Genomic DNA, 25,761 nt, shown 5'->3' on the forward strand with positions numbered 1-25,761 from the left:
TTCCAGTCTCTTCTTTTAATTCCTTTCCCATTTCTTTGTTTAAGCCAAAATGTCAATTCATCCATGTCCTTGATTTCCATTATCTTATCCAACCATTCCAACTTTGAAGGAGTTTGTTCTTGTTTCCATACCTTAGCAAATGCAATTCTGGCCGCTGTTGCAAAGAAAAGAAACAGTTTTTCTGTGTTAATATTTTTAAATGTCTCTGATTTGAACATGCCCAATAAGTAACATTCTGGGTTCATAGGGAAATCTATCTTTAATTTTTTTTACAGATTATTATTTTTAGATGGCATGATTTAACACTGAATGTAATGCTTTTAAATGTTTAATATGTATTGTAATTCAATTGATTTTAGGCTTAATGTTTGTATATGTTCCAAGGCATTGAATAATTGCCATATGTAAGCCGCCTTGAGTCCCCTTCGAGGTAGAGAAAGGTGAGGTATAAATAAGGTAAACAAACAAATAAATAAATTGAAACAGTTCAAGATTTTCAGTGCCTTGGCTCAATCTTCAATCATAGAGGAGATTGCAGTCAAGAAATCAGAAGATCAGAACTTGGATAGCGGCTATGAAGGAACTAGACAAGATCCCAAAATATACAAATAATATATCATAATACTAAAGTTAGGATTATCATTGCTATAGTATTTCCAATATCTATGTATGACTGTGAAGCTGGTCAGTGAAGGAAGCTGATAAAAAGGAAGCCAACTAATTTGAAATGTGGTGCTGGAGAAGAATTCTGTGGATACTGTAGACTGCTAAAAAGACAAATCAATAGGTCCTAGAGCAAATCAGTCTTGAACTCTCCTTGGAAACCAGAATGAATAAAATGAAGTTGTCGTACTTTGGCCATATCATGAGAAGGCATGACTCACTAGAAAAGACAGTAATGCTTGGTAAGAGAGAAGGCAGTATGAAAGAGGGAGACCACATTACATATGAATAGACTCAAACTAGGAAGCTGCATCTCTGTGTCTGCAAGATGTGAGCAGGACTGTTGTGGATAGCATGATTTGTCTGTCTTTAACTCATAGGGTTGCCTTATGTCAAAATTGATTTGAAAGTAGCCAACAAGCAACCTTTCTATCAAAATAGGAAGAAATGGAAACAATAAGTTTGCTGGAGGAGAACAGGAATAACATAATTGGGATTAGCCAGTATCTTAAGTGGAGGTGGGTAATGCAGTTCCCTAAGTCCCTCTGCTTTAGCATTTGCGGGTTTCCCGAAAGAACTTGTATCTCCTGCAACATTTTTTTGTGTGAATATTTTTAGGCATACAAGTGCAGGTTGTCCCACTTCGGAAACTTGCAGAGTTAGAAGGATAGACACAGAATTGGTATAGAAGAGGGAGTGCCTCCTATGAGTCATTGAACAATGTGACACTCAGATTGCATCCACTACTATTAATTACACTCATATCCTAAAGGATAGTGGTTTTTGGTGATGGCAGCTCATCAGCAGTTCAGGCAATTTATAAATAATGTCATATCATCTCATTACAATGTATCTAGTCAATAAAGGGAGTGCAAAGTGCCTTCAGCCAGATGTGCTTATGCTTAATCATTCAAAGCATCACTGCATTATTATTTCCCCACTCAACATAAGGTACTTTTTCATTTACACTGCTTTTGAAAGTAGTGATAACCATAATACTTTCCAGATACAAGATCAAAGGAATTTTCTGGAACTATTAACAAAATATGGAAAATAGTCTTTGAGAGTGAAAAGGGAGATAAGCTGAGTATGACCTTGAAGGCTGGAAAATGCAAAGTTTGAATTATGTTACCTTTAAAGAAAAGATTTTGAATAACTGCATTAGAATAGGCAGGTGCATTGCATAAACATAGTGTATACCCTTTGGCTGTCAAAAATCTAGAAATGAGCGTAGCAGCACTGAATAAACACAATCAGGAGAGTTAATGATCTTGTTTATCAGGGAACTTGAAGAACTTCTTCTAATTTCCTGTTCTACACAAACTTTTCTCTTAGCACAATTCTAAACAAATTTTCATCTGTGCTGATACGTGAAGAAACAATTTGTTGAGAGAAATAATTCATTGTTCGTTATCAACTCTTGCTTTGTATATGCTTGAGTTTCACTGACAATGGTTTCACTGATACCACCAGCAAAAGATATTAATATAAATTAAATCATTGTATTGATATAAGCTGATCCAGTTGGGAGGTGGGAGGTGGGAAGGGGGTGGGGGATTCAAGGGGAAACTAATGTTTTATATTGCAAAGGAAACTACAAACTAAACCTGGAACTTAGTTACAAAAACTGTAAATAGTCACCTACACTGATACATATAATCAGTGTAGGAAAATAAAGGAAAATAAATAAGAAAAAGATATTAATATAATAAAATGACCAGTCATATAATAATAATAATAATAATCATCATCATCATCATCATCATCATCATAGTAGTAGTTTTGGGTTTTTTTTGCCGACCTCTCCTCACAACTCAAGGTGGGTTACAGCATTACTAAAACATAAGCAAACACATAATCATTTTAAAACACTCCGTAAAATACACATATTAAAACATACCTCCATAAAATATGTATCAAAATACACAAAACAAAAACAAGGTATACGCTGGAGTTTAAAATTCACCATTAAAACTGTGTAGGTAGGCCTGTCAAAAGAGTTAAGTCTTCACTTGTATCTTAAATTCCGACAGCTGAGCTCTACCGGCAGGTTGGTCCATAGTAGTCCTCTGGGTGGTGGTTGCCAGTCAGGGCAAATTGTCCCAGAGGACCAAAGTATGGGGGCAGATTGTATGGGAGAAGGCAATCCTGAAGGTAACCTGGACCCAAACCATGTAGGGCTTTAAAAGGTCAAAACCAACACCTTGTACTTTGCTTGGAAACTGTCAGCCAATGGACTGACTTTAGGAGCAGTGTAATATGCTCACTCCTAGATGTTCTTGTAACCAATCTGGCTACTTGGACTGTCATTTGGAGAGACGGATCCAGGAACACTCCCAAGCTGCAAATACAGATTTTGGAGGGAGAGGGAGTGTAGCCCCATCCAAGACTAGTTAACACACCTCCACTGCCAGGTTAGGACCCTTGATGGCAAGCACTTTTGTTTTGTCTGGATTTAGTTTCAATTTGTTTCTCTCATCCAGCCCTTTACTTCCTCCAGGCATTCATTCAGAGGACACACACTATCCTTAGCTGAAGCCGTTTCTGAAGGTATCAAAAATATATATTTGGGTGTCACCAGCATACTGATAACACCTTGTCCCATGACTATGGATGATCTCTCCAAGTGATTTCATGTAAATATTAAAAAGCATTGGGGATAGAATACACCTTGTGGGATACCACATAGCAGCTTTTTTTTGAGGAGCAGCTATGCCCAAGCATCACCATCTGGAACCTGTCTGAGAAGTACAACCGGAACCACTGGAGCACAGTGCCTCTGATACCCAGGCCCTCACCGCCCCAGGCATTCCAGAAGGATACCATGGGCGCTAGTAGTGAAAGCCGCAGAGAGGTCTAGAAGCACCAACACGGACACACTCTCCTTGTCGGTGTTGAGATTGAGATCATCCACTAAAGCAACCATACCAGTCTCAACTCTGTATCCTGCTCTGAAGTTGGTTTGAAATGGGTCAAGGAAGTTTGTGTTATCCAAGACTGCCTGAAGTTGGAGGAAAACTGCCTTCTCAATCACCTTGACCAAAAAAGGGAGGTTAGACACTGGTCTGTAGTTCTTAAGGTCCAGGGAATCCAGGGAGGGCTTTTTCAGCGGACTACTGCTTTTTTTAAGCAAGGTGGAAAATTCCCCTCTCTGAGAGATGCGTTAATAATTTGTTGTGTTTGAGATCTAATTGCATCTCCTTCCTGGATGACCAGCCAAGAGGGACAGGGATCAAGAAAGCATGTTGTCATCCTTGCTTGCCTCAGCAGCTTGTCCACATCAACAGTACTCACCAATTGAAACTGATCCAGTGTAATCCCAACCACAAACTCACTGGACACCTTGATGTTGTCCAATATACTTTTGGAATAGAAAGGAGGCTTCTTTTTAAATGACTTTTGAAAGATATTGCATGTAACAAAGAATGTGAAAAATCCCCAAGTTTTGCTCAATCAAGACTGTTGCCAACTTTATGTTTTGTACCAGCAAAAATGTGCAAAGTGTGAAACCTATGCATGAATTATTTTCATACAAATTTTTCAAATTCATTAATCTCTATTTCTTTTTAAACTTTAGATTACTATAAATTTATATTTACATATCTTAAACATATACATTAGTAGTGCATAAAATAAAAATTAACTAAAAAGCCATTACAAATCAAAAGAGAGCTCCCTTCCTACACTAAAATACCTACCTCACAACCCTTGAGGATGCCTGCCATAGATGCAGGCAAAACGTCAGGAAAGAATGCTTCTAGAACATGGTCATACAGCCCAAAAAACCTACAACAATCCAGTGATTCTGGCCCTGAAAGCCTTCGACAATCAGAAGGATACTGACAAGCTTGAACATGGAACAGAGTGAGGGAATTAGGGAATCAGAGTGAAGCAACAGACTATTTAATATCGAAATAACACAAATATTAATATATATTATTCATAGTTCTCTTGTTTTTAAAAAGTTTTGGATATACACTACAAATAACAAAATGCAGACTTAAAATAGTCTACAGATCATAACATCTGTGATATTCTTACCATATTACAAAGTTCTCTGGAGATTATACTTTTTCAAAAGTCAGTGATCTACAATTTATCATTCAACAGTAATATCCTAGCATTCTATGATGTCATAATTTTAAACTGATTATAATGTCAAATTGTAAAGATAAGCCATGTTTAGTATAGATAAGCCATAATGGACTGGATGAGGGCAAACAAACTGAAACTTAATCCAGACAAGACAGAGGTGTCCCTGGTCAGTTGTAAGGCAGATCAGGGAATAAGAATCCATCCTGTGCTTGATGGGGTTAAACTCCCCCTGAAGACACAGGTTTGTAGTTTAGGGATCCTTCTGGATTCACCACTGAACCTAGTATCTGCTGTAGCCAGGAGGGCCTTAGCACAATTAAAACTTGTGTGCCAACTGCATTCATTCATTGAGAAGTCAGATCTGCCCATGGTGGTACATGGTTACATCTAGAAACATCTAGTAACTATGTACCTTAGTTACATCCAGTCTGGATTACTGTAACACGCTCTATATAGGGTTGCCTGTGAAGAGTGCTCAGAAACTTCAGCTGGTCCAAAGAACTGCAACCAGGTTGCTAACTGGGGCTGGTACAAGGAACTGACAACCCCACTATTGCAGAAGTTCCACTAGCTGCCAGTCTGTTTCTGGGCACAATTCAAAGTGCTGGTTATAACCTTTAAACCCCTAGATGGTTCAGGTCCAGGCTATTTGGCTGACTGCATCCCCTTGTATGAACCTGCTAGGGCCCTGAGATCTTCAGGAGAGGCCCTTCTCTCAGTCCCACCACCACCTCAAACTTGGTTGGTGGGAACATGAGAAAGGGCCTTCTTGGTGGCTGCCCCTTGACTCTGGAACTCAAAGCCAAATTAGCCTCCTCCTATCCATCCAATGGTAGGCTAAAACCTTTTTATTCAGACAGGCTTAAGGAGAAGAGGAGGAGGAGGAGGAGGAGAAGAGCTTTATTTGTTATTGTGCTATTGCACAACTAAATTATATGTCTTCCCTTGCACACACCACAAAACAGCTGCTTTCAGGAAGGATGTCTAGCCATATAAAAACATACTTCAATTAACAAAGCCTCTGACAAAGAAGGTCCCTTTACAAAGTCTTTTTGTGAAAGATCATCCCAGTAGCTATCATGCTACTCTAAATTCCATCCTTCCGGTCTGGAATTAGCAGTTTAGAGAGTAGCATTTAGAAATTTCAACCAGAGAGTTCAATTTCCTCACCAAACTACAAGTCCCAGGACTCCATAGGAGTTATACAATGCAGGAAGTCTGTCCTCCATTAATATTTTCAAGGATCTCTTCTAGTTCTTCCCACATATCATTAAGTTCTGCTTTTTAACATTTACATCCTCATTCCTTCCACCCATAAGTAGGGCACCGGGAGGCCAAATGGGAACAGATGGAGCTGCAGATAAATAGACCAGGCAGAGCAAAAGTGATTGCACTTCCATTACTTTGTGTTGCCCTGGGCATGAGAGGTAGGCTAAAAAGACTTAGCTTTGGCAGGCTCCCTGGAATGGCAGCAAATTCCATGGGGTGGATCTTGTGAACTGGATAAGGCTCTTAAAGAAGCCAGAAGGAAAGTTATTTATTACCATCTTTAGGTGAATAATTTCCTCCTTAATAAAGTAACAATCTACATAAAGTCCCCTCCAATATTTTTCTCTCTGTAATTTAAACACGAGTTGAAATCGTCATCAATCTGCCACAATAAGTACACTTTCTTAAAGAGGTTTTTGCAAAGACATGCCCTGTTTGTTTATGGTGTCAGCAGTTTCCTCTACTCTATGCAGACATACAGGATTAGATTCATAGTGTACTTAGGCATTGGCTTAAATCTGTTCTAATTCAAGAAAGACAGTTTACCCTAGTACTAATCTGAACAAGAATAAGCTGTTTTGACAAAAACAGACCAAACATTTTAACCCAAAGAATTTATTTGTCATTTAGGACCAGGGTGTATTCACTACAGTACTGTTGACTATTATGAACCCTACATCAGAGTCTCCCTGTTGTTTAGTTCTTGTTTTGTAAACGGCTTTCTAGGCACATAATTTAAACGCAGATTTAACTGTGTCATTAAAATAAACAATACAGCCAAATAGTGATTCAACTTTACTGTGATAAGCTATGCTGAGAGAGAGAAAGAGCAATTTTTACAAATGTTTAAACTGCAATTTGGATACAGCCACACTGCACTTCATTTTAATTAATTGCTGATATTCTCAGCAGGTCCATATAGCCTTATGAAAGAATTAGTCATTTGTGGACTTTGCACACTGAGATATCAATATAATGTTACAAATAAGGTGCCGACAGGGATAATTTAACTGTCTAAAACAGAAAGTAGATCAAGATATATTGATAGGTTATTATGAGAAATCCAGCATTGTTCAATTCTTTCTATATTATGCTTGCATTTTGTGCTTTGAATTCAACATGTACCGTAAGTAGTTTGGTTAGCTGACAGTGGTAGCCTGAGGTTACACTCTTACCTTCAAACTTTCAGCAATATTCTAATATGATGTTTAAACTGAAATAAAAATGTCCTGGTGTTAGTCAAAACCAACCTGAGTAAATAATGTCCAAGGTACCTGAGCCTCATTTAAAATAATGGTTTGTCATTTTAAAAAACGTTAATGGAAAAGAAGCATAAAAATGGATGTTCAATATGCAAAACTATGCAGATATAACGAACAGAGAATGATAACAGTATATAGTCACAGAGTTCAAAGGGACCACCAAGGCCATGTAGACCAGTGGTTCTCAACCTGTGGGTCCCCAGATGTTTTGGCCTTCAACTCCCAGAAATCCTAACAGCTGGTAAACTGGCTGGGATTTCTGAGAGTTGTAGGCCAAAACACCTGAGGACCCCCAAGTTGAGAACCAGTGTTGTAGACCAAGTACCTGCAATACAGGACTTCATAGCTAAAGAACTCAAAAGATGGCAATTGAAATATTGTTTAAAGATCTTGAAAGAAAAAGGGCCCGTCCAGACAGGACCTTTATTGTGGTATCTATCTCAATAAAGGAGGGGCTGTCCAGACAACTGTGGGAATACCCACCCCCTCCCCCGAAGCCCCCAGATGTCTTAGAAAAGTAATAAAACTTTTTATTAATTTTAATTAAACAATTTATTATTTAAATAATAAATAATTTATTAAATAAAATTATTTTTTATTTACATATTTGTGAGAGGGGGTGGGGAGGTTATAGACCAAGCAAAATGACACGCCAGGAGACCAGGAGGGGGCAGGGGGAAGGAAAACCGCTCCTCCCCCCATTCTCCTGGTGCTTCATTTTTCCATGCCGGGAAAGATGCCAGAGGCTTGTAATGGAGGCTGGGAAAGCTTTTATTACATTTCTAAGGGTCTGGGGGCTTTTGGAGAGGTGGTAGGGCCTCCAGACATTCTCTTGGGCTAATCCCAAGAGAACATCTGGACACCCACCCCAGAAAGTGTCTGCTTTCTGGGGTGGGTGTGGACAGGTCCCCAGGAAAATCTACATTTCTTAAATGCAGATTCTCCTGCGACAAAGGCCTGTGTGGATTTGGCTGAAGAGTCCACCACCGTCTAAGCTGGGCTATTTCATTCTCAGATAGCTCTCATCATCAAGGTGCATTCAGGTGCAAGTTTTTCTTGCAATCTGAACTCCTTAATTCATGCCTTAATTTCTTGAGCAGCAGAAAACCAGCTTGGTCTATCTTCTACATGACACTGTCTCAAATATTTTAAAACCTAACATCAATAGGTTAAAGCAAACGTAATGAAACAAAAATTATATAACTCATTTCAGACTGTAATTCAGTGCACACTATACTAAAGAGAAACTCCACTGAACACAGAGATGGACAAAATGAAGCTCCCCAGACATTGTTGGGTTGTATCCCAGTATGTCTAGCCAGCACATTCAACAATGAGGTGAGTTGAGAGCTTCAATTCAACAACAACTGGAGAGGCACATGATTCTCAGCAGGTTTCTGATTATTCAAAACAGTGCACACCTCTCTAACTGAAAACCAGTATATACATCTTTTAAGGAAACGCATTATTGAAACTTGAACAATTTTATAATGTCACCTATTTCAAATTTCTTCAGTTTTTTCTTTTGGAAAGACACATCATGTTCTTGAACACTTAAGTAGTCCACGTGATAGAGATGCCAATACTTTGACATTTATGGTGCTTACCTGCTTATTTCCATATTATGTGTAGTGCTAGCCACCAAATTAACTATGAAGTTGAGTAATAGGGTAGTCCAGAGCTTGAAACTGATTTTTTTGGGAGTTGCAACTCCTGCATTCCACCAGCCAGCATGTAGGGGTTGTAATCTAAAATAGCAACGCTTCTATGCTTCTGTACTTGATGGAGAACATCTATTTATGTGCTTTGAACATTTTAAAGCACATTAAATAGTCAGGCATAGCAGAGCACCTGATGAACCAACCTGGACATAGCATATTATTTGAGAACACAGAAATGCTGGACCACTCCAACAACTACCATGTCAGGCTACACAGAGAAGGCATTGAAATCCACAAGCATATGGAGAATTTCAACAGAAAGGAAGAAACAATGAAAATGAACAAAATCTGACTACCAATATTAAAAAACTCTAAAATTATAACTATAACTAAAGAACAACACACAATCACAGGGTAACTCCATGTAAGAAACAATCAGGGACAACTAATCACTTCTCAATGAAGGATTCCTCCAGGCAGAAACAAGCCACACCTAAAAACTGTCAGCTCATCAACTGCTAAGCAAGGTGGCCAATTCACATTCACACTTGCTTCCAGCAGACAAGAGTTCTTTATCCCACCCTGGATTTTCCACAGATATATAAACTCAATTTTTTTAGTTTCCAACAGACCTCACAACCTCTGAGGATGCCTGCCATGGATGTCAGGAGAGAATGCTTCTAGAACATGGCCATACAGCCCACAAAACCTGCAACAACCCTCATTAAGTATTATGTATCATCTGATTAATAAATGTATTCTGAGAAAAAATTGCCATTACATAGTGTACTGGATTTAGATTATTCTGATTTCTTGGGAATTTCATATTTTAGAATTTTTCCATTTTGCATCAGGAGTCAACTAATTCTGGATTCAATCCTTCTCCCTTTTGGTTAGGAGTTCGATAGACATTGTTCTCAAAATGGTTAATTGTATATGTTGTTGAAAAAATAGGAGTTCGATATTCAATCTTGCTCTTTCACTTATACTCTCTTCTAACCTTGTTCCTTTAATATATGTCATTTCTCCAACTCTGGCCAAACCTGCATGAACAATGGAGGTGATCCCAGAAGGGTGAACTTGTGAGATTTATACCTGTGGTCCTACATTTGAGATGCTGAGGCTGGCTGAGACACATGCATACAGATGTGTAAGATGGCAGATAACTCTCTGTACTAAAGTATTTCAGGTATTACAGCCAAGAAGAAATATGCCCCATCAGTGCTGACACAAGGATATGTGAAATATTTGTCTGTCACCAAACAGAATATCCTCATATATCTTTGCAAGAAATATCCATTGAAGCAAAGTAGCCACAAAATGGGAATAACTAATTCAAGGCAAAGTAAACAAATATGAAAAGGCTTTTTACAACCTTTGGCAGCAAGTGATTGTTGTGACACGCTACTGAGCCTTTTTGTCATTTCAGTTCCTCTCGCAGAGTAACAAGAAAAACAGGCTAAACTGAAAAAGATGCTTGATCCACTTGAGTCAATCAGGATAGCGAGCCATCGTGGCATTGCATTAGATTAGGACAGCAGGGGATCAAATCCAGCTCAGCCATGGAAACCTTGGGCAAGCCACATTCTCTTAGGCCAAGAGGAAGGAAAAGCAAACCTCTTCTGAAGAAATATTGATAGAATTGCCATAAATTACAGCTGACTTAAAGAAACATAATAAAAACAATGCAAATCAGAGCAGTGATTTGCTTCTCTGAAGACCTTCTTGAAAGTTAGTTTTGTTGAGACAGAACTAATTAAAATTCAATATAAAATAACTAATGGCAAAAGAGCATGAAAAAGGGCCTTGGGGACACTGTTCTGCAGTGGCTCCACTCCTTCCCGGAGGGCTGCACCCAGTTGGTGAAGATGGAGGATTTCTGCTCGGACCTCTGGCCTTTGACCTGTGGGGTCCCTCAAGGTTCTATTCTATCCCCCATGCTTTTCAACATCTACATCAAATTGCCAGGTGGAGTCATCAAGAGTTTTGGAGTTTGGTGCCATCTCTACACAGATGACACTCAACTCTACTACTCTTTCCCACCAAATTCCAAGGAAGTCCCTTGGGTCCTGGACCAGTGCCTGGCCACTGTGACGGGCTGGATGAAGGTTAACAAGCTGAAATTTAATCCTGACAAGACAGGTCATCCAGGTCACACTTCTCCTGAGGGCACAGGTCCACAGTTTGGGCATCCTTCTGGACTCAGTGTTGATGCTTGAAGCCCGGGTGTCAGCAGTGGCTGGGAGGGCCTTTGCACAATTAACGCTTCTGCACCAGGTACAACAGTACGTTGAGAAGTCTGACTTAACCATGGTGCTCCATGCCTTAGTTACTTCTAGGTTGGACTACTGTAATGCACTCTACCTCTGAAGATGCTTGTCACAGATGCAGGCAAAACATCAGGAGCGAATGCTTCTAGAACATGACCATACAACCTGAAAAACCTACAATAACCCAGTGATTCCAGCCATGAAAGCCTTTGACAATTATTGTGAATGCAAGGTGGAGTTGCCTCTACCCATGAACATCAAGTTTCCTATCTTTTTTCCACTCTTTTTTTTTTTGTAAATAGAACAATGTACTGAAAATAAATAAAAATAAGATAAAAATTATATCAGAAAAGGAAAATGGAAGGACTTGATTACAAAATGTTATAGTGCTCTCAGGTTATAAAGCTGCATATTGTAATGGTTTTGATTAGTATACATTGTCACACAAAGTAGCTTTTTTGATTGCACAAAGCATCGCCTTCTCCACCCTACAACCCTCCACTGTCTCTTACTTTTTATCATTATCCTCTCACATGTGTTTGATGTTTGAAGGGGTTATTATTTTGTTACACCAGACTGGAGTTACATGAGTGCTGCCACAGCAGAAAACAGGAACAGCAGCGACATTGTAAATTGACAAGGAAGTCTCCGTCTTTTGGATGAACACTCTCGTATTCCTCATAAAAGCATTCTGTCTTTCTCTCTACTTCAAAGTGTAAGATGTATTCACAAAAGGTTAAGACCGTAATAAGACCATGTACTGTATTTCCCACTCTAGGGTTGTCTATGTGTGAGAGACATAAAGGGAGACACTGAAAGAATTGCTAATGGAACACCACACATTTTTAGAAGCTAGGTATGGATGAATCAGTCCGTTATGTCTGCACCTTTTCACTCCCACAAATTGCTTCAGTTAGTTTGCATTAGGTGCTTTAAACATCCTTGCTCACAAAATTAATGTATCTCAATTTCTTTTTTTCCTCAAATTTAAATTTTCTAAACATTTTGAACCTTAAAAAATCTGAATATATTTTAGCTAACTTAATTTTATACATTTTAAGTAAATTATATCTTCAAATATGCATTTGAATATAGCATTGAAAAATAGGGAGAAGAGTATATTCAGAAAGATAACTGTTTTATGAGTCTAGTAAATATATGAGTATATAGTGTTGGTTTAATTTGACATTCAGAGTGAAATGAGTGCAATAATGTCCCTAATAATATATTGATAGCAAACTGATTAAATTTTCAGTAGATGGGCACACTGACATGTGAATCCATAAATTGTTTGCTGTGAGTTTTCTGGGCTGTCCAGAAGCATTCTTTCCTGGTGTTTTGCTTACATCTATGGCAGGCAACTTCAGAGGTTGTGAGGTCTGTTGGAAACTAGGCAAGTGAGATTTATATATCTGTGGAATGTCCAGGGTGTCCAGGGCTCTGTCCTAGGGATATTACTCTTCAACATTTTTATGAATGACTAGTCTCAGATGATGGGATGGAGAGAATCCTTATCACGTTTGCAAATGACACAAAACTGGGAGAGTTGGCTAACTTGTTAGAATAAAGCAAGAGAATTCATAAGGACCTTAGTTAACTAATTAAATTCAGCAGAGATAAATACAAAAATCTACATTTAGGTCGCAAAAACCAAATGCACAGGAATAATTCTGATTCTGATTCTCATTCTACAAAATATAGCTTTATCCCCCCCACCACATCTTCTCAAAAATAATGGCAAAATATAGAAACATAAGCTGTTCATTTGCCAATATGAGGACATATTTTTCTAACATTAAGGATGCTCCTGGACAGCATCAGAGCAGCTCTGGAGCCATGTACTCCAGATTAATCAGGTAAATGTAGACATTGCCTCAGGCATTACTTTTTCCTAGCCAAATGCACCCAAAATTAAATACATCTGGCACCTTATGGAAACAATGATACAAATATGTTTAGTGGGAATCTGGGATGTACAAAGAATGAATATCTTTGAACATTACAACTTTTGGAATAAGCATAGTCTTGCATTTCCTTTGCCAATGCTTCCTTGTAAGATACAGTCAGGATTCAGTCATCAGTCACTTGATGAGATATATGAGCTCTACACAGGAAGATGCCTTCGAAAGCATGAAAGGAGTCACTTGTAGATTTTTTTTGCCATGCCTTGTCGACCTGAATCTTCTTCTTACTGCATGACTATAATTAGGAGCAGAAATGAGAACTATGCCCTGTCTGAACAATTTGAAGTGATTTCCATATAAAGAGCAGGCAACACTTAACGAATTCAAAGAATCTCCTTCAAACTGTGGACTGAGAACTATTCAAAACTAAAAATAGCAATGTACCTGGAATACTCTGCCTCCTTACAGCCAATGCTCCTTCAGGTGGTTTTGACTGGTTTGCAGATTTAGTATATGGGCTCTCATCTGAAACACAGAAAATATTCAAAAGCTCAGTTTTAAGCCATGTATTTCACCTGACTTCTCAAATGAATGAGATTGCCACTTCACAATGTGGCAGTATTTGGGGGGGGGGGGACCCTTGTCTATAAAGTAGTATTAGAATTAAATTACCACATTTCTATCAAGTGATCTCAGCTGTCATAGCTATTTCATCAGTTACCCATGCCCCTCAAAATGAGCATAAACTTAAGTTGGCCTGCCTCACAAATTCTTGGTCAAAATAGCAACCCAAAGGACCATGTGATCACTTCCTGATGCCATTTTGAAATGAAAAGATAGATATTTGCACTGTATGTTAAAGTTGTGCACAGAATTTGTTCCTACTGTTTCTACCGTATTTTTCTGTACGAAACAAGCACGAAACAAGAGCCCCCTCCCTGCATGTAAACCTGCTCAACACAAAAGCCTGCTTTAGTCTGCTGCCAAAATTGACTCTTTGCTTTGGAAAGGGAGTGTGTGTGTGGCGAGGATGCTTGCCATAGATGCAGGTGAAACATCAGGAGAGAATGCTTCTAGAACATGGCCATATAGCCCAAAAAACCTACAGCAACCCAGGAAAAGAGTATTCAGCATCTGGGCCCTGCGAAAATAGGGATCAAGAAATTGTCTGAGAAAGTTGTGCAACTGAACAGTGTTTACTGCACTTGTTCAATAAGCAATAAAAATAATAGAAGATTAGATCCCATTCTGGCTCTCAAGCACTTCTTAAAGCACCATCAAGTACTTCTATTTGCATTTTTCCCTTTGAACTGGGAGGGCCAATTAGTTTTAACCATATGCATATTTACATACTTTAAGAATAAATGGATAGAGATATCAAAGACTAGTGTTATCTCGTGTGGCTTCCCAAGATGCAGGGAAAAGAAGCCCAGCAGATTAATAAAATATAGGGTTTTTTTTTCTTTTGGACTGACCCTCTAGAGGTTTCATTTTTTCCCTTTTACTGATTACAGTATTTATCTCTTATACCATCTAGGACTCCTTTGGAAATTACTTCAAAGTGGGAAGGCCATTCATTTTCATGCAATATGGAAGCGAGAGTGGTGAGAATAATTTAAAACCACATTTGGATTTTTTTTTTTAAAAAAAAGGAACGCAAAGGAGACAAAAAAGCATGCTTTCTTCCAGACATTTCACTCATATAGGCAGAAGGGAAGGGCAAGTCAGGACAGAAAATGTGTATGTGAGATGAGTGCATCCATTCCTGTCTCTAAGGCAGCGTTTCTCAACCTGGGGGTCAGGATCCCTGGGTGGATTGTGAGGGGGTGTTAGAGGAGTTGCCAAAGATCATCAGAAAACACAGTATTTTCTGTTGGTCATGGGGGTTCTGTTTGGGAAGTTTGGCCCAGTTCTATCCTTGGTGGGGTTCAGAATGCTCTTTGATTGTAGGTGAACTATAATTCCCAGCAACTACAACTCCCAAATGTCAAGGTCTATTTTGCCCAAACTCTATCAGTGTTCACATTTGGTCATATTGAGTATCTCTGCCAAGATTGGTCCAGATCCATCATTGTTTGAGTCCACAGTGCTCTCTGAATGTAGGTGAACTACAACTCCAGAACTCAAGGTTAAACCCTTCCAATATTTTCTGTTGGTCATGGGAGTTGTGTATGCCAAGTTTGGTTAAATTACATCGTTGGTGGAGTTCAGAATACTCTTTGATTGTAGGTTAACTATAAATCTCAGCAACTACCACTCCCAAATGACAAAATCAATCCTCCTCCCAAGCCCACTAGTATTCAAATTTGGGTATATTGGGTATTTGTGTCAAATTTGGTCCAGTGAATGAAAATACATCCTGCATATCAGATATTTACACTACGATTCATAACAGTAGCAAAATTACAGTTATGAAGTATGATGTCACCACAACATCAGGAACTGTATTAAGGGGGTTGTGGCATTAGGAAGGTTGAGAAACACTGCTCTAAGGGGAGAGAATAATTGTGTTAGCTCTGTAACTGGCAAACTTTTCTCCTTTATTCACCAGTGTGCCATAGGAAGCCAACAAAATGGTCACTTTCAATTGAACATGCAGAATAAGAAAAAACTGAACACAGAACTGGCAAATGTATATGAGCAAATAGACATGTGATAATGTAAACAGACCATCAAATGCCCAACCAAGCACATCATGTCTTTCACTTTGGTGTCCTTTTTTTTATTATGCAAACTGAAAAAAAGTGAAGGGACACCAAATGATACTGGACACGCTCTTCTAGTATGTGCAACACTCTTATTGAACACTGTAGAATCAACACATTTTCACTGCTATGTCTCAATGCCATGGAATCATAGGATTTGAAGTTTAATAAGATACCAGCACTTTCTGTAGACAATGTCAAACTAGAGATCCCATAATTCTTTGGCATTGGGTCATGACAGTTCAAGTGGTGTCAAATTGCATTAGTTCTACCATATAGATATAGATGCAGCACAAGTCAAAGAATGAAACTGGAAGCAGAACAGATTCCAAGGGCATGGTTCTGACTGCAACAAACAAGGCCATATAATTCAGAGATCAAAATAATTAGAGAGAAATTGGGTAAGCATTCCTGAAACAAATGGTTTGGGTGGGCATATCTGCTTAATGATGTTTTCAGGAGGCATTTGACTGTTCCTTGACTGTTCCCATGGCTGTAGTTGGAAATACTGTGATGAGAAAACCTAAGGGAGTTGAGAGAGCATCATCAATCAAGGTAAAACCTAAATATAGCCCAATTATATCTTACTCTCTTTAATCAATGTTATTGTAATGTGTTTTAAAGTGTTTTTCAACCTAACTGAATGTGTTTGCATTTGGCATTTGTAAAACTAGGAAGTAGGGGTGGATTCACATTTTGCTGAAGCAGTAGGCAAATATTGTCAGCATATTTTAGCTTATGCATTAAAGGGAAAGAGGTACATTTAATAAAAGTTTAATTCAGGAAGGATTTTGAAATATGTTATAGAATCAGGTGCAAAAAGTTAGAATTTTTTATTCAGGCCAATTCACTGGATGGGGAATTCCCTTCACCATAAGCAAATGAATGAAGAGGCATACGGTGTGAAACAGATGGGAACTGAACAGGTAAAGCAATCAATAGACACGAAGATTGTTACTATTCTATGCCACTTTTAATCATATAAAATGAAGCATGACAAGTTTTCATCCGAAATATTATATCCTCTCACTTTGCCATTTGCAAATATTATAGCTAGCTAAGGCTAGAATTCTACAATGTGGGGGGTACACCGACACTATAACATTAATGCAGTTTAACAAGGTATTTAATCTTCACTGTCAGAGTGCTGATGTCTCACCAAACTATACATCCCGCAGCATTGAGGCATGGCAGTTAAAGTGGTGTTGAACTGAATTAGTTCTGCAGTGTAGATGCACCTGGAGCCAGGAATCAATCCAGCCCATGCTAGTTGGCAGGAGGAAACAGATCTGGCATTGACTATAGCATATCTCTGAAATGGGATCTTGCTGCTCTGTTTATGGGGCAAAAAGAGACACAACCTGAAAGTGGATGCTAATGGAGCCCCTGGTGGCACAATGGGTTAATCAGCAGGACTGCTGACTAAAAGGTCGGCAGTTCAAATCCAGGGAGTGGGGTGAGCTCCCATCTGTCAGCTCCAGCTTCTTGTGCAGGGGCATGAGAGAAGCCATCCCACAGAATGATAAAACATCTGGGCATACCCTGGGCAATATCCTTGCAGACAGCCAGTTCTCTCACACCAGAAGCAACATGCAGTTTCTCAAGTCGCTCCTGACATGAGGAGCCTCCTTTCCTCAAAGTTTGGAAAACATAATGAACACAACTTCCAGAAATCCGGTGTCTAGCTTATCCAACCTTCGCTCACCCAGTGTTCTGTATTATCCAATGCAGTTTGCCTCCCACCCGGATCCATGGCTGCTTCAATACATTGCAACATTTTGGTGCTAAATTCGTAAATACGGTAATTACTACATATCATTACCATGTATTGAACTGCTTTTTCTGTTGATTTGTTGTAAAACATGATGTTTTGGTACTTAATTTGTAAAATCATAATGTAATCTGATGTTTAATAGGCTTTTCCTTAATCCTTCCTTGTTATCCAACATTTTTGCTTATCCAACATTCTGCCAGCCCATTTATGTTGGATAAGTGAGACTCTACTGTATTACAAATGGCCATCTAGCTTGAATATTCTGGAAGCTACAATCTAAGAAGTAACTTACATGAACTTCCCTTAGAATCATAGAATCAAAGAGTTGGAAGAGACCTCATGGGCCATCCAGTCCAACCCCCTGCCAAGAAGCAGGAATATTGCATTCAAATCACCCCTGACAGATGGCCATCCAGCCTCTGTTTAAAAGCTTCCAAGGAAGGAGCCTCCACCACACTCCGGGGCAGAGAGTTCCACTGCTGAACGGCTCTCACAGTCAGGAAGTTCTTCCTAATGTTCAGATGGAATCTCCTTTCTTGTAGTTTGAAGCCATTGTTCCGTGTCCTAGTCTCCAAGGAAGCAGAAAACAAGCTTGCTCCCTCCTCCCTGTGGCTTCCTCTCACATATTTATACATGGCTATCATATCTCCTCTCAGCCTTCTCTTCTTCAGGCTAAACATGCCCAGTTCCCTAAGCCGCTCCTCATAGGGCTTGTTCTCCAGACCCTTGATCATTTTAGTCGCCCTCCTCTGGACACTTTCCAGCTTGTCAATATCTCTCTTGAATTGTGGTGCCCAGAATTGGACACAATATTCCAGATGTGGTCTAACCAAAGCAGAATAGAGGGGTAGCATTACTTCCTTAGATCTAGACACTATGCTCCTATTGATGCAGGCCAAAATCCCATTGGCTTTTTTTGCCGCCACATCACATTGTTGGCTCATGTTTAACTTGTTGTCCACGAGGACTCCAAGATCTTTTTCACACGTACTGCTCTCGAGCCAGGCGTCCCCCATTCTGTATCTTTGCATCTCATTTTTTCTGCCAAAGTGGAGTATCTTGCATTTGTCACTGTTGAACTTCATTTTGTTAGTTTTGGCCCATCTCTCTAATCTGTCAAGATCGTTTTGAATTCTGCTCCTGTCCTCTGGACTATTGGCTATCCCTCCCAATTTGGTGTCGTCTGCAAACTTGATGATCATGCCTTCTAGCCCTTCATCTAAGTCATTAATAAAGATGTTGAACAGGACCGGGCCCAGGACGGAACCCTGCGGCACTCCGCTCGTCACTTCTTTCCAAGATGAAGAGGAAGCATTAGTGAGCACTCTCTGTGTTCGTCCACTTAACCAATTACAGATCCACCTCACCGTAGTTTTGCCTAGCCCACATTGGACTAGTTTCCTTGCCAGAAGGTCATGGGGGACCTTGTCGAAGGCCTTACTGAAATCCAGGTACGCTACATCCACGGCATTCCCCGCATCTACCCAGCTTGTAGCTCTATCGAAGAAAGAGATCAGATTAGTCTGGCATGACTTGTTTTTGATAAATCCATGTTGACTATTAGCGATGACTGCATTTGTTTCTAAGTGTTTGCAGACCGCTTCCTTAACAATCTTTTCCAGAATCTTGCCCGGTATCGACGTGAGGCTGACCGGACGGTAGTTGTTTGGGTCATCCTTTTTTCCCTTCTTGAAGATTGGGACCACATTGGCCCTCCTCCAATCTGCTGGAACTTCTCCCGTTCTCCAAGAACTCTCAAAGATGGTTGCCAATGGTTCCGAAATGACTTCCGCTAGTTCCTTCAGTACTCTTGGGTGTAGTTGATCTGGCCCTGGGGACTTGAACTCATTAAGAGCGGCCAGGTATTCCTGGATGACTTCTTTCCCAATTTGGGGTTGGATGTCCTCCAATCCCTCATCCACTCCATCTTGCTGAGGTTGAAGACTCTCTTTTTGTGAGAAGACCGAGGCAAAGAAGGCATTAAGTAGTTCTGCCTTTTCCCTATCCCCTGTCAGCATTGCCCCATCTTCTCCTCGAAGAGGTCCTATCGCCTCCTTGTTTTTCCTTTTTCTACTGACATAAGAATAGAAGCCCTTTTTATTGTTTTTAATGTCCCTGGCAAGTCTGAGCTCGTTTTTTGCTTTAGCTTTGCGGACCTTTTCCCTACAGGTGTTGGCTATTTGTTTGAATTCTTCTTTGGTGATTTCTCCCTTTTTCCACTTCTTGTGCATGTCTCTTTTGTGTCTTAGCACAGTTAGAAGTTCTTTGGACATCCATTCTGGCCTCTTTGCACTTGTCCTATTTTTTCTCTTTGTTGGCACGGTTTGCAATTGCGCCTTGAGTATTTCACTCTTGAGAAGTTCCCATCCATCCGTAGCTCCCTTGTCTTTTAGTATCTGTGTCCACGGAATGCTGCTCAGCGTTTCCTTCATTTTTTGGAAATCAGCTCTCCTAAAGTCCAAAATGCGGGTTTGACTTGTCTTAGTTTCGGCCTTCCTTTGTACCTCAAATTGCAGGAGCACATGGTCACTTGCCCCTAAGGATCCTACCACTTCGACCGCATCGATCAGGTCCTCCACATTTGTTAGGATGAGATCAAGAGTAGCCAATCCCCTTGTTGCCTCTTCTACCTTCTGGACCATGAAATTGTCTGCAAGGCAAGCGAGAAATTTGTTGGACCTTGTACTCTTGGCCGAGTTTGTTTTCCAGCAAATATCGGGATAGTTGAAATCGCCCATGACTACTACATCTCTTTTCTGTGCCTGTTTGGTCAACTGTTGGCAGAAGACTTCATCAAGATCTTCCTCCTGGCTTGGGGGTCTGTAGTAGACGCCTACAACGACATCTTTTTGAGTCCCAGTTCCCTTGATTCTTATCCAGATGATTTCAAGCTGGTTTCCCAGATTGCTGTCTTGAATTTCTTCTGCAGCATAAGAGTTTTTGACATATAAGGCTACTCCGCCTCCTCTCCCCTTTGTTCGGTTTCTGTGAAAGAGGTTATACCCCTCGATATCTACATTCCAGCGATAGGAGTCATCCCACCAGGTTTCAGTGATGGCTATGATATCATATTTGTGGTGTTGTGCTAGAAGCTGGAGTTCGTCTTGTTTATTTCCCATGCTCTGTGCATTAGTGTAAAGACATGTGAGCCCCTGGGATCTTCCCTTGAGCTGTTTAATTGGGATTATTGTGCTTTTGGTACGTGGTCCTTGTTGTGTTTGTGCAGCCCTCCGTTTAGCCTTCTGGCGATTCCCAGACATTATGGGTAAAGTAGCGTTCGCAAGGCTGTTGTCCCCCTCCCCCGGTGGACCTAGTTTAAAGTGCGTCTAATGAGGTTTGCGAGTCTGTGAGCAAAAAAGTGTTTTCCTACTTGTGTGAGATGCACCCCTTCTTCTATGTAGCTCCACAAACCATGTGGCAAGCTTTTCTCAAATGTAAATTACATCCATTCTAGGTGACCTCAGAGAATGAGAATTTTGGAGACAGCATAGAAAAGGAAATAGTCCCCAAGTTTACTCAACAAGGGCTCCCTGGATTTCAGTCATTATTCAAAAAAGCAGCAGCGCTAGCTAAAAATATACATACACAACTCAACTGCTTTCTGTGGAAGGCATCTTTGCATATGCCCTTAATATGCCCCTGCAGCATAGTGTTTATTCATTAGTTTCTGGAATGTGATGGTAATATCACAGCACTTAAATATAAACTTTTTAAAAAACCAACAGCTACTCTGGCATATGTCAGCTATTACTGAAACAATTTCTAGGAGTTTCAGGCTGAATGATGCTGGAGTTCAAGATAAGAACATACATGCAGCGCATTTCAAGACTAATTACAGGGAAGCCCATCAAGAAGCAGATTATAGAAATAGTCATTGAGTCCCTGATATTCATGAATCGTCAGCACTCCATATTAATGGATTCTGCATCAGCAGATCCATCCAACCACTGGTCAAAAATACTTCCCTCCCTTCAATAAAAAAAAAAAAGCAAACCTAGATTTTGACATTGATACGGGATGTCATTTTATAACACCACTGCATATAATGGTACTTGAGCATTGCATATAATGGGACTTGATTTTGGCATCCAAGGCAGATGCCAAACTCTCTTTTGAGTGCTTTTCAAAATCGTGAAGGATATATGGCCATGTTCTAGAAGCATTCTCTCCTGATGTTTTGCCTGCATCTATGGCAAGCATCCTCAGAGGTTGTGAGGTTGTGATCTCACAACCTCTTAGGATGCTTGCCATAGATACACGCAAAACGTCAGGAGAGAATGCTTCTAGAACATGGCCATGTAGCCCAAAAAACCTACAACAACCCAGTGATTCTGGCCATGAAAGCTTTCGAGAATACATTGTGAAGGATGTTAGTATAATTTGATCTGGTGACAATTGCCACTGTGCCCCACTTATGAAATTCCCAATGGAATTGGCAGTAAGCTTGTAGAAATGGGATCTTGTAATAGATGGACTACAACTCCATTAAGGGATGGAGAGTATGTTTATTATTATTTCCCTGAGAAAAGAGTTTACTGCTGTTTGGAAATTACATTGGAAGGAAAAAGACACCTGCAAAGTTTCTGCACAGTCTTCTCTGAGTATCCACATGTAGTGAGGTCTTCCAAGGAATTTTCTAGTAAATATGGTCAGCCAAAGTCCAAAATTAGTTACAGTAACTTCTTCCACTGTCCAAAAAAGGAACTTTTCCTATATTCCAAAATTAACTTTTGTTTTGAGTTTAGGCAGAATTGTTGGCTTCGCCAGGAAAACAGATTTCCCACCTCTGATCATTACTAACTAATGAATAATCCTAAAAAGCTTAAGCAAATGTAATGCCTATAACCCAAAATGAAATGATATGTATTCAGACTGGTGCAAGCATGCACGTATGCATATTTTACTTTTCTCATTTCCAGTGGTATCATATTATAGGTAACTATATACATCTCATTCTACAGTAGAAATAACATTCCTATGAAGATGCATTCCTTGAACTGCATTCATTAAGTGAATAGATTCTTTTTAATTTCCTCTGGCTGAGAGATTAGACAGCCTGCGATAAACAAACCATTTCTAGCAAGTCATTATGTTGTTCTGAAGCAACTGCTGTGCCAGCAATTCCCTTAACTCTGTGACTACAGAAAATTCCTTTTGATCTAGCTAACTACCACTGTATTTTCCATTGGCACAGAGATGGACCCCAAGCATAGATATTTTTGTGGGGGAGTTTATTTATAGAAACTATCCAATTATGTAGAAAAGCTACATGTTATTCAATTTTTTAAGTAAAACTGTCAGTAGCATTGCTGCTATAAAATGCTGTATATATCATGCCTGCTTGCCTGAATTATTTTTTTTATCTATCTATAGCTAGTGATCTTTATAGAACTGTATATTGTAAGTTGACAACTTGATATTGGTCCTTGTGACTAAAAGCTTTGTGGATCACTTATTCTGAAACAATTCATTTTATCTTCCAGAAAGTATGAAATTAAATCTTTCAGTACTATCTGCATATACTAAAATGTTTACAGCATTTTTTTTCCAATTTCATACATGCGACAACAGAAAAGAAAGAACTTGGCATGCATTCATATCAGTTTAAATGACCTTTGGAACAGTTATCGAAGTTGAACTCCCTCCCTCTGTCCCTGCCTTCCTCCCTTCCCTTCTCTTCATCTTCTTCCTCCTCCTCCTTCTATTCTTTTTTTACAGAACTATCAACACAGTGCAAAGACATGGCAGTCATTCCAGGATTTCTAGGACAAGCTCTATTGTAATTTCCCAAGGCTTCTTGAGATATCAACTGGGTTCTTCCAGATGGAAAGGAGATGAAGGAATGCCAGATTGAGGATACATTGATGCAGAGATAGATTCAACCCTAAAGGAAGAGTTGATGTTATTGCAATTATTATTTTTTTTGTTAATAATGGCCTAAATACCCGAAGAGCACCAACTCCTGCCTGGAGGTTAAGCAAGATCATCCCTGTTTAGTACTTGGATGGCAGACCACCAATGAACACTATATTTCAGATGTAGGAACTGGCAAAGGCATTCCTTGCCTAAGAAATTCATGGAGTTGCCACAAATTGACAGGTGACTAAAGGCACATACAAACACAATTTCAAAAAAATACATGAAGTGCTTTCAGATGGGCTAATTCTACGCATTCTTGTCTTTATGATATGGTCATTTGAACCCTATATGCAGACATATCAATCCCCAATGGTCTGTAAAGTAAATATGAGCTATATATAAGATGAACAGGAGTAGTAGAGGGGAGGAATTTATTTTTAAAAGTGGAAATGAAAAGTAGGAGGTAGTGTTAATGGGGTGGGGGAGAAGCCACACTGGAAGTCCGAGCTCCAAGGACTTAAAGGACTAGGTTCAAAGAGGGTGAACCCAGTTACCTCTGTGCCTTGAACAAACTCAGTAAGGGAGTTACCAAATAGATGGGAATTGGGACTCTTATAACTTCATGTACTCCTTCATGGGCTAGTAACTATGTGGCCCCCAAACTCCAGTCTCCCAGAACCAAATGCCATTTCCTAATCTAAAGTCCCCCGAACACCCCCTTTTCGTAAAACATTCTCTGGCATTATTTTGGGGCAATTATTTTCCCAAAACATAAAATACCACAAAAGAACTAAAAATCTCTCTGATTCCCATTGAAGTGCCTCCTCAAAATAACTTTTCCCAGTTGTAGATTTCTCAAAATAATGCTGTAGAAGACACATTGTGTCTCTTCTGGTCACCATTTTGACAAACATATGACCTGAAAGAGGCATTTGGGATCATGGATGGATGTGACCATCCTACTTCATTCAATGGGCATGTCTGCCTTTTCTGAGTAAAGAATGAAAGTGGCACAGATGACAAAGGCAAACAACAACAGCTCCAACTGTGCTCTGTGTTTTCAGATTAATTTTTAAAAGACGGAGAGGACATTATTCAGTGTTAATATGAATGCTGAAAGAAAGAGAGCAATATGGATGTTGCTGCTATGCAAGCTGATTGAAACTGTAGCCACATATTTCACATCTGCAAAGTCTAAAGGCACCAAGAAGCTCCAAGATATTCCAGCTTTTGCACAGTTTAAAGGAGTTGTCCAAGGTGCTGAATCTATTTTATGGCTATGATTCAGCACCAAGCCCACAATGAGCAACTAAACTGGCTACAGCATTAAATAGAAAGTGCACTGAAAAAGCAGGGTTTTAACTTTCTGCTTCCTGGTAAGGTCCCAATTTAGACTGACACTGCCCTCAAATATATATGCTATTTGCAGCAGGTGAGAACATCCATTCATGTCAATAATGGAGGTGATAAAGTTTCCTGAATGCCCAAAGCAATCCTTACACTCAGTGAATATAGTTGGAATTCACCTTCTTGCCCATTCGAAATACTTTTTTTTAATATTTCACCTTCTCCCTAACCCCCTCTTTAAAATTCCTCTCCCTTTTTCTATGCCATCAAAGCTTGTCTTGTATATTTCACCATGTAGCATATGTGTCTTTAGAACTCTTCAGAATTCCCTGGGAATCTCAGTTCTTCGGAAAACTTTGAAGGCAAGCTCTAGCTTTACAGCTGCCTGTATTTTCTATACAATGTTCTTTCTTTGATTCAAACCTTTTTAGATATAGGATTAGTACTTATACATTAACAAAACAGACTACCAAAACAGGATTTCAATTCAAATTGTATATGTTAAGGTACTTATATGTGTGCATATATTTTAAAATAGAGCCTAAAGATCCCATCTGGGAATCTTGGAAGTGAAGTAGGGTCAGTTCTGGGTATGACTTGAACAGGAGGCCATCAATGAACACCAAGTGCTGTACACTATATTTCAGAGGAAATATACAAATTATGCCTTGTCTAATACAATCCTATGAAATTCATGGGGTCCCCATAAGGTGACGGGTTGTTGTATATTTCTGAGCACAAATCTATTATTTTGTTTTGTCAGTTGACCCATGGCTTTTCATTTTGGAAAATGTGAATCTCCATAACCATTTGGGAAATGAGCTTCATAACCTTTTTTTGGAAAAACACTGGTCAAAGGAAAGGCATGACCTTGTTAGAAGTCATAACCCTTTTTGAAAATGGCATTTACCAGCATTCATGCAAGGCAACTAGGTCTCTCAGCTGTTAAACC

At 39.5% G+C, this 25,761-nt stretch overlaps 1 protein-coding gene across 9 annotated transcripts in view; it reads right to left on the reverse strand.

The window, feature by feature from the left end:
• GRIP1 (glutamate receptor interacting protein 1) overlaps positions 1-25,761 on the reverse strand; it is a 463,528-nt gene that overhangs the window by 115,373 nt on the left and 322,394 nt on the right. For 6 of the 9 annotated variants that reach the window (XM_060777497.2, XM_060777495.2, XM_060777501.2 and 3 more), the window contains exon 2: positions 13,569-13,649. The exons of the other annotated variants lie outside the window; for them this stretch is intronic. In XM_060777497.2, coding sequence (XP_060633480.1) covers positions 13,569-13,649 — 81 coding nt within the window. The remainder of the gene's footprint in view (positions 1-13,568; positions 13,650-25,761) is intronic. 9 annotated transcript variants of the gene reach the window in all.

The sequence above is a fragment of the Anolis sagrei genome, chromosome 5 (genome assembly GCF_037176765.1).
Source record: "Anolis sagrei isolate rAnoSag1 chromosome 5, rAnoSag1.mat, whole genome shotgun sequence".
Classification (NCBI taxonomy): domain Eukaryota; kingdom Metazoa; phylum Chordata; class Lepidosauria; order Squamata; family Dactyloidae; genus Anolis; species Anolis sagrei.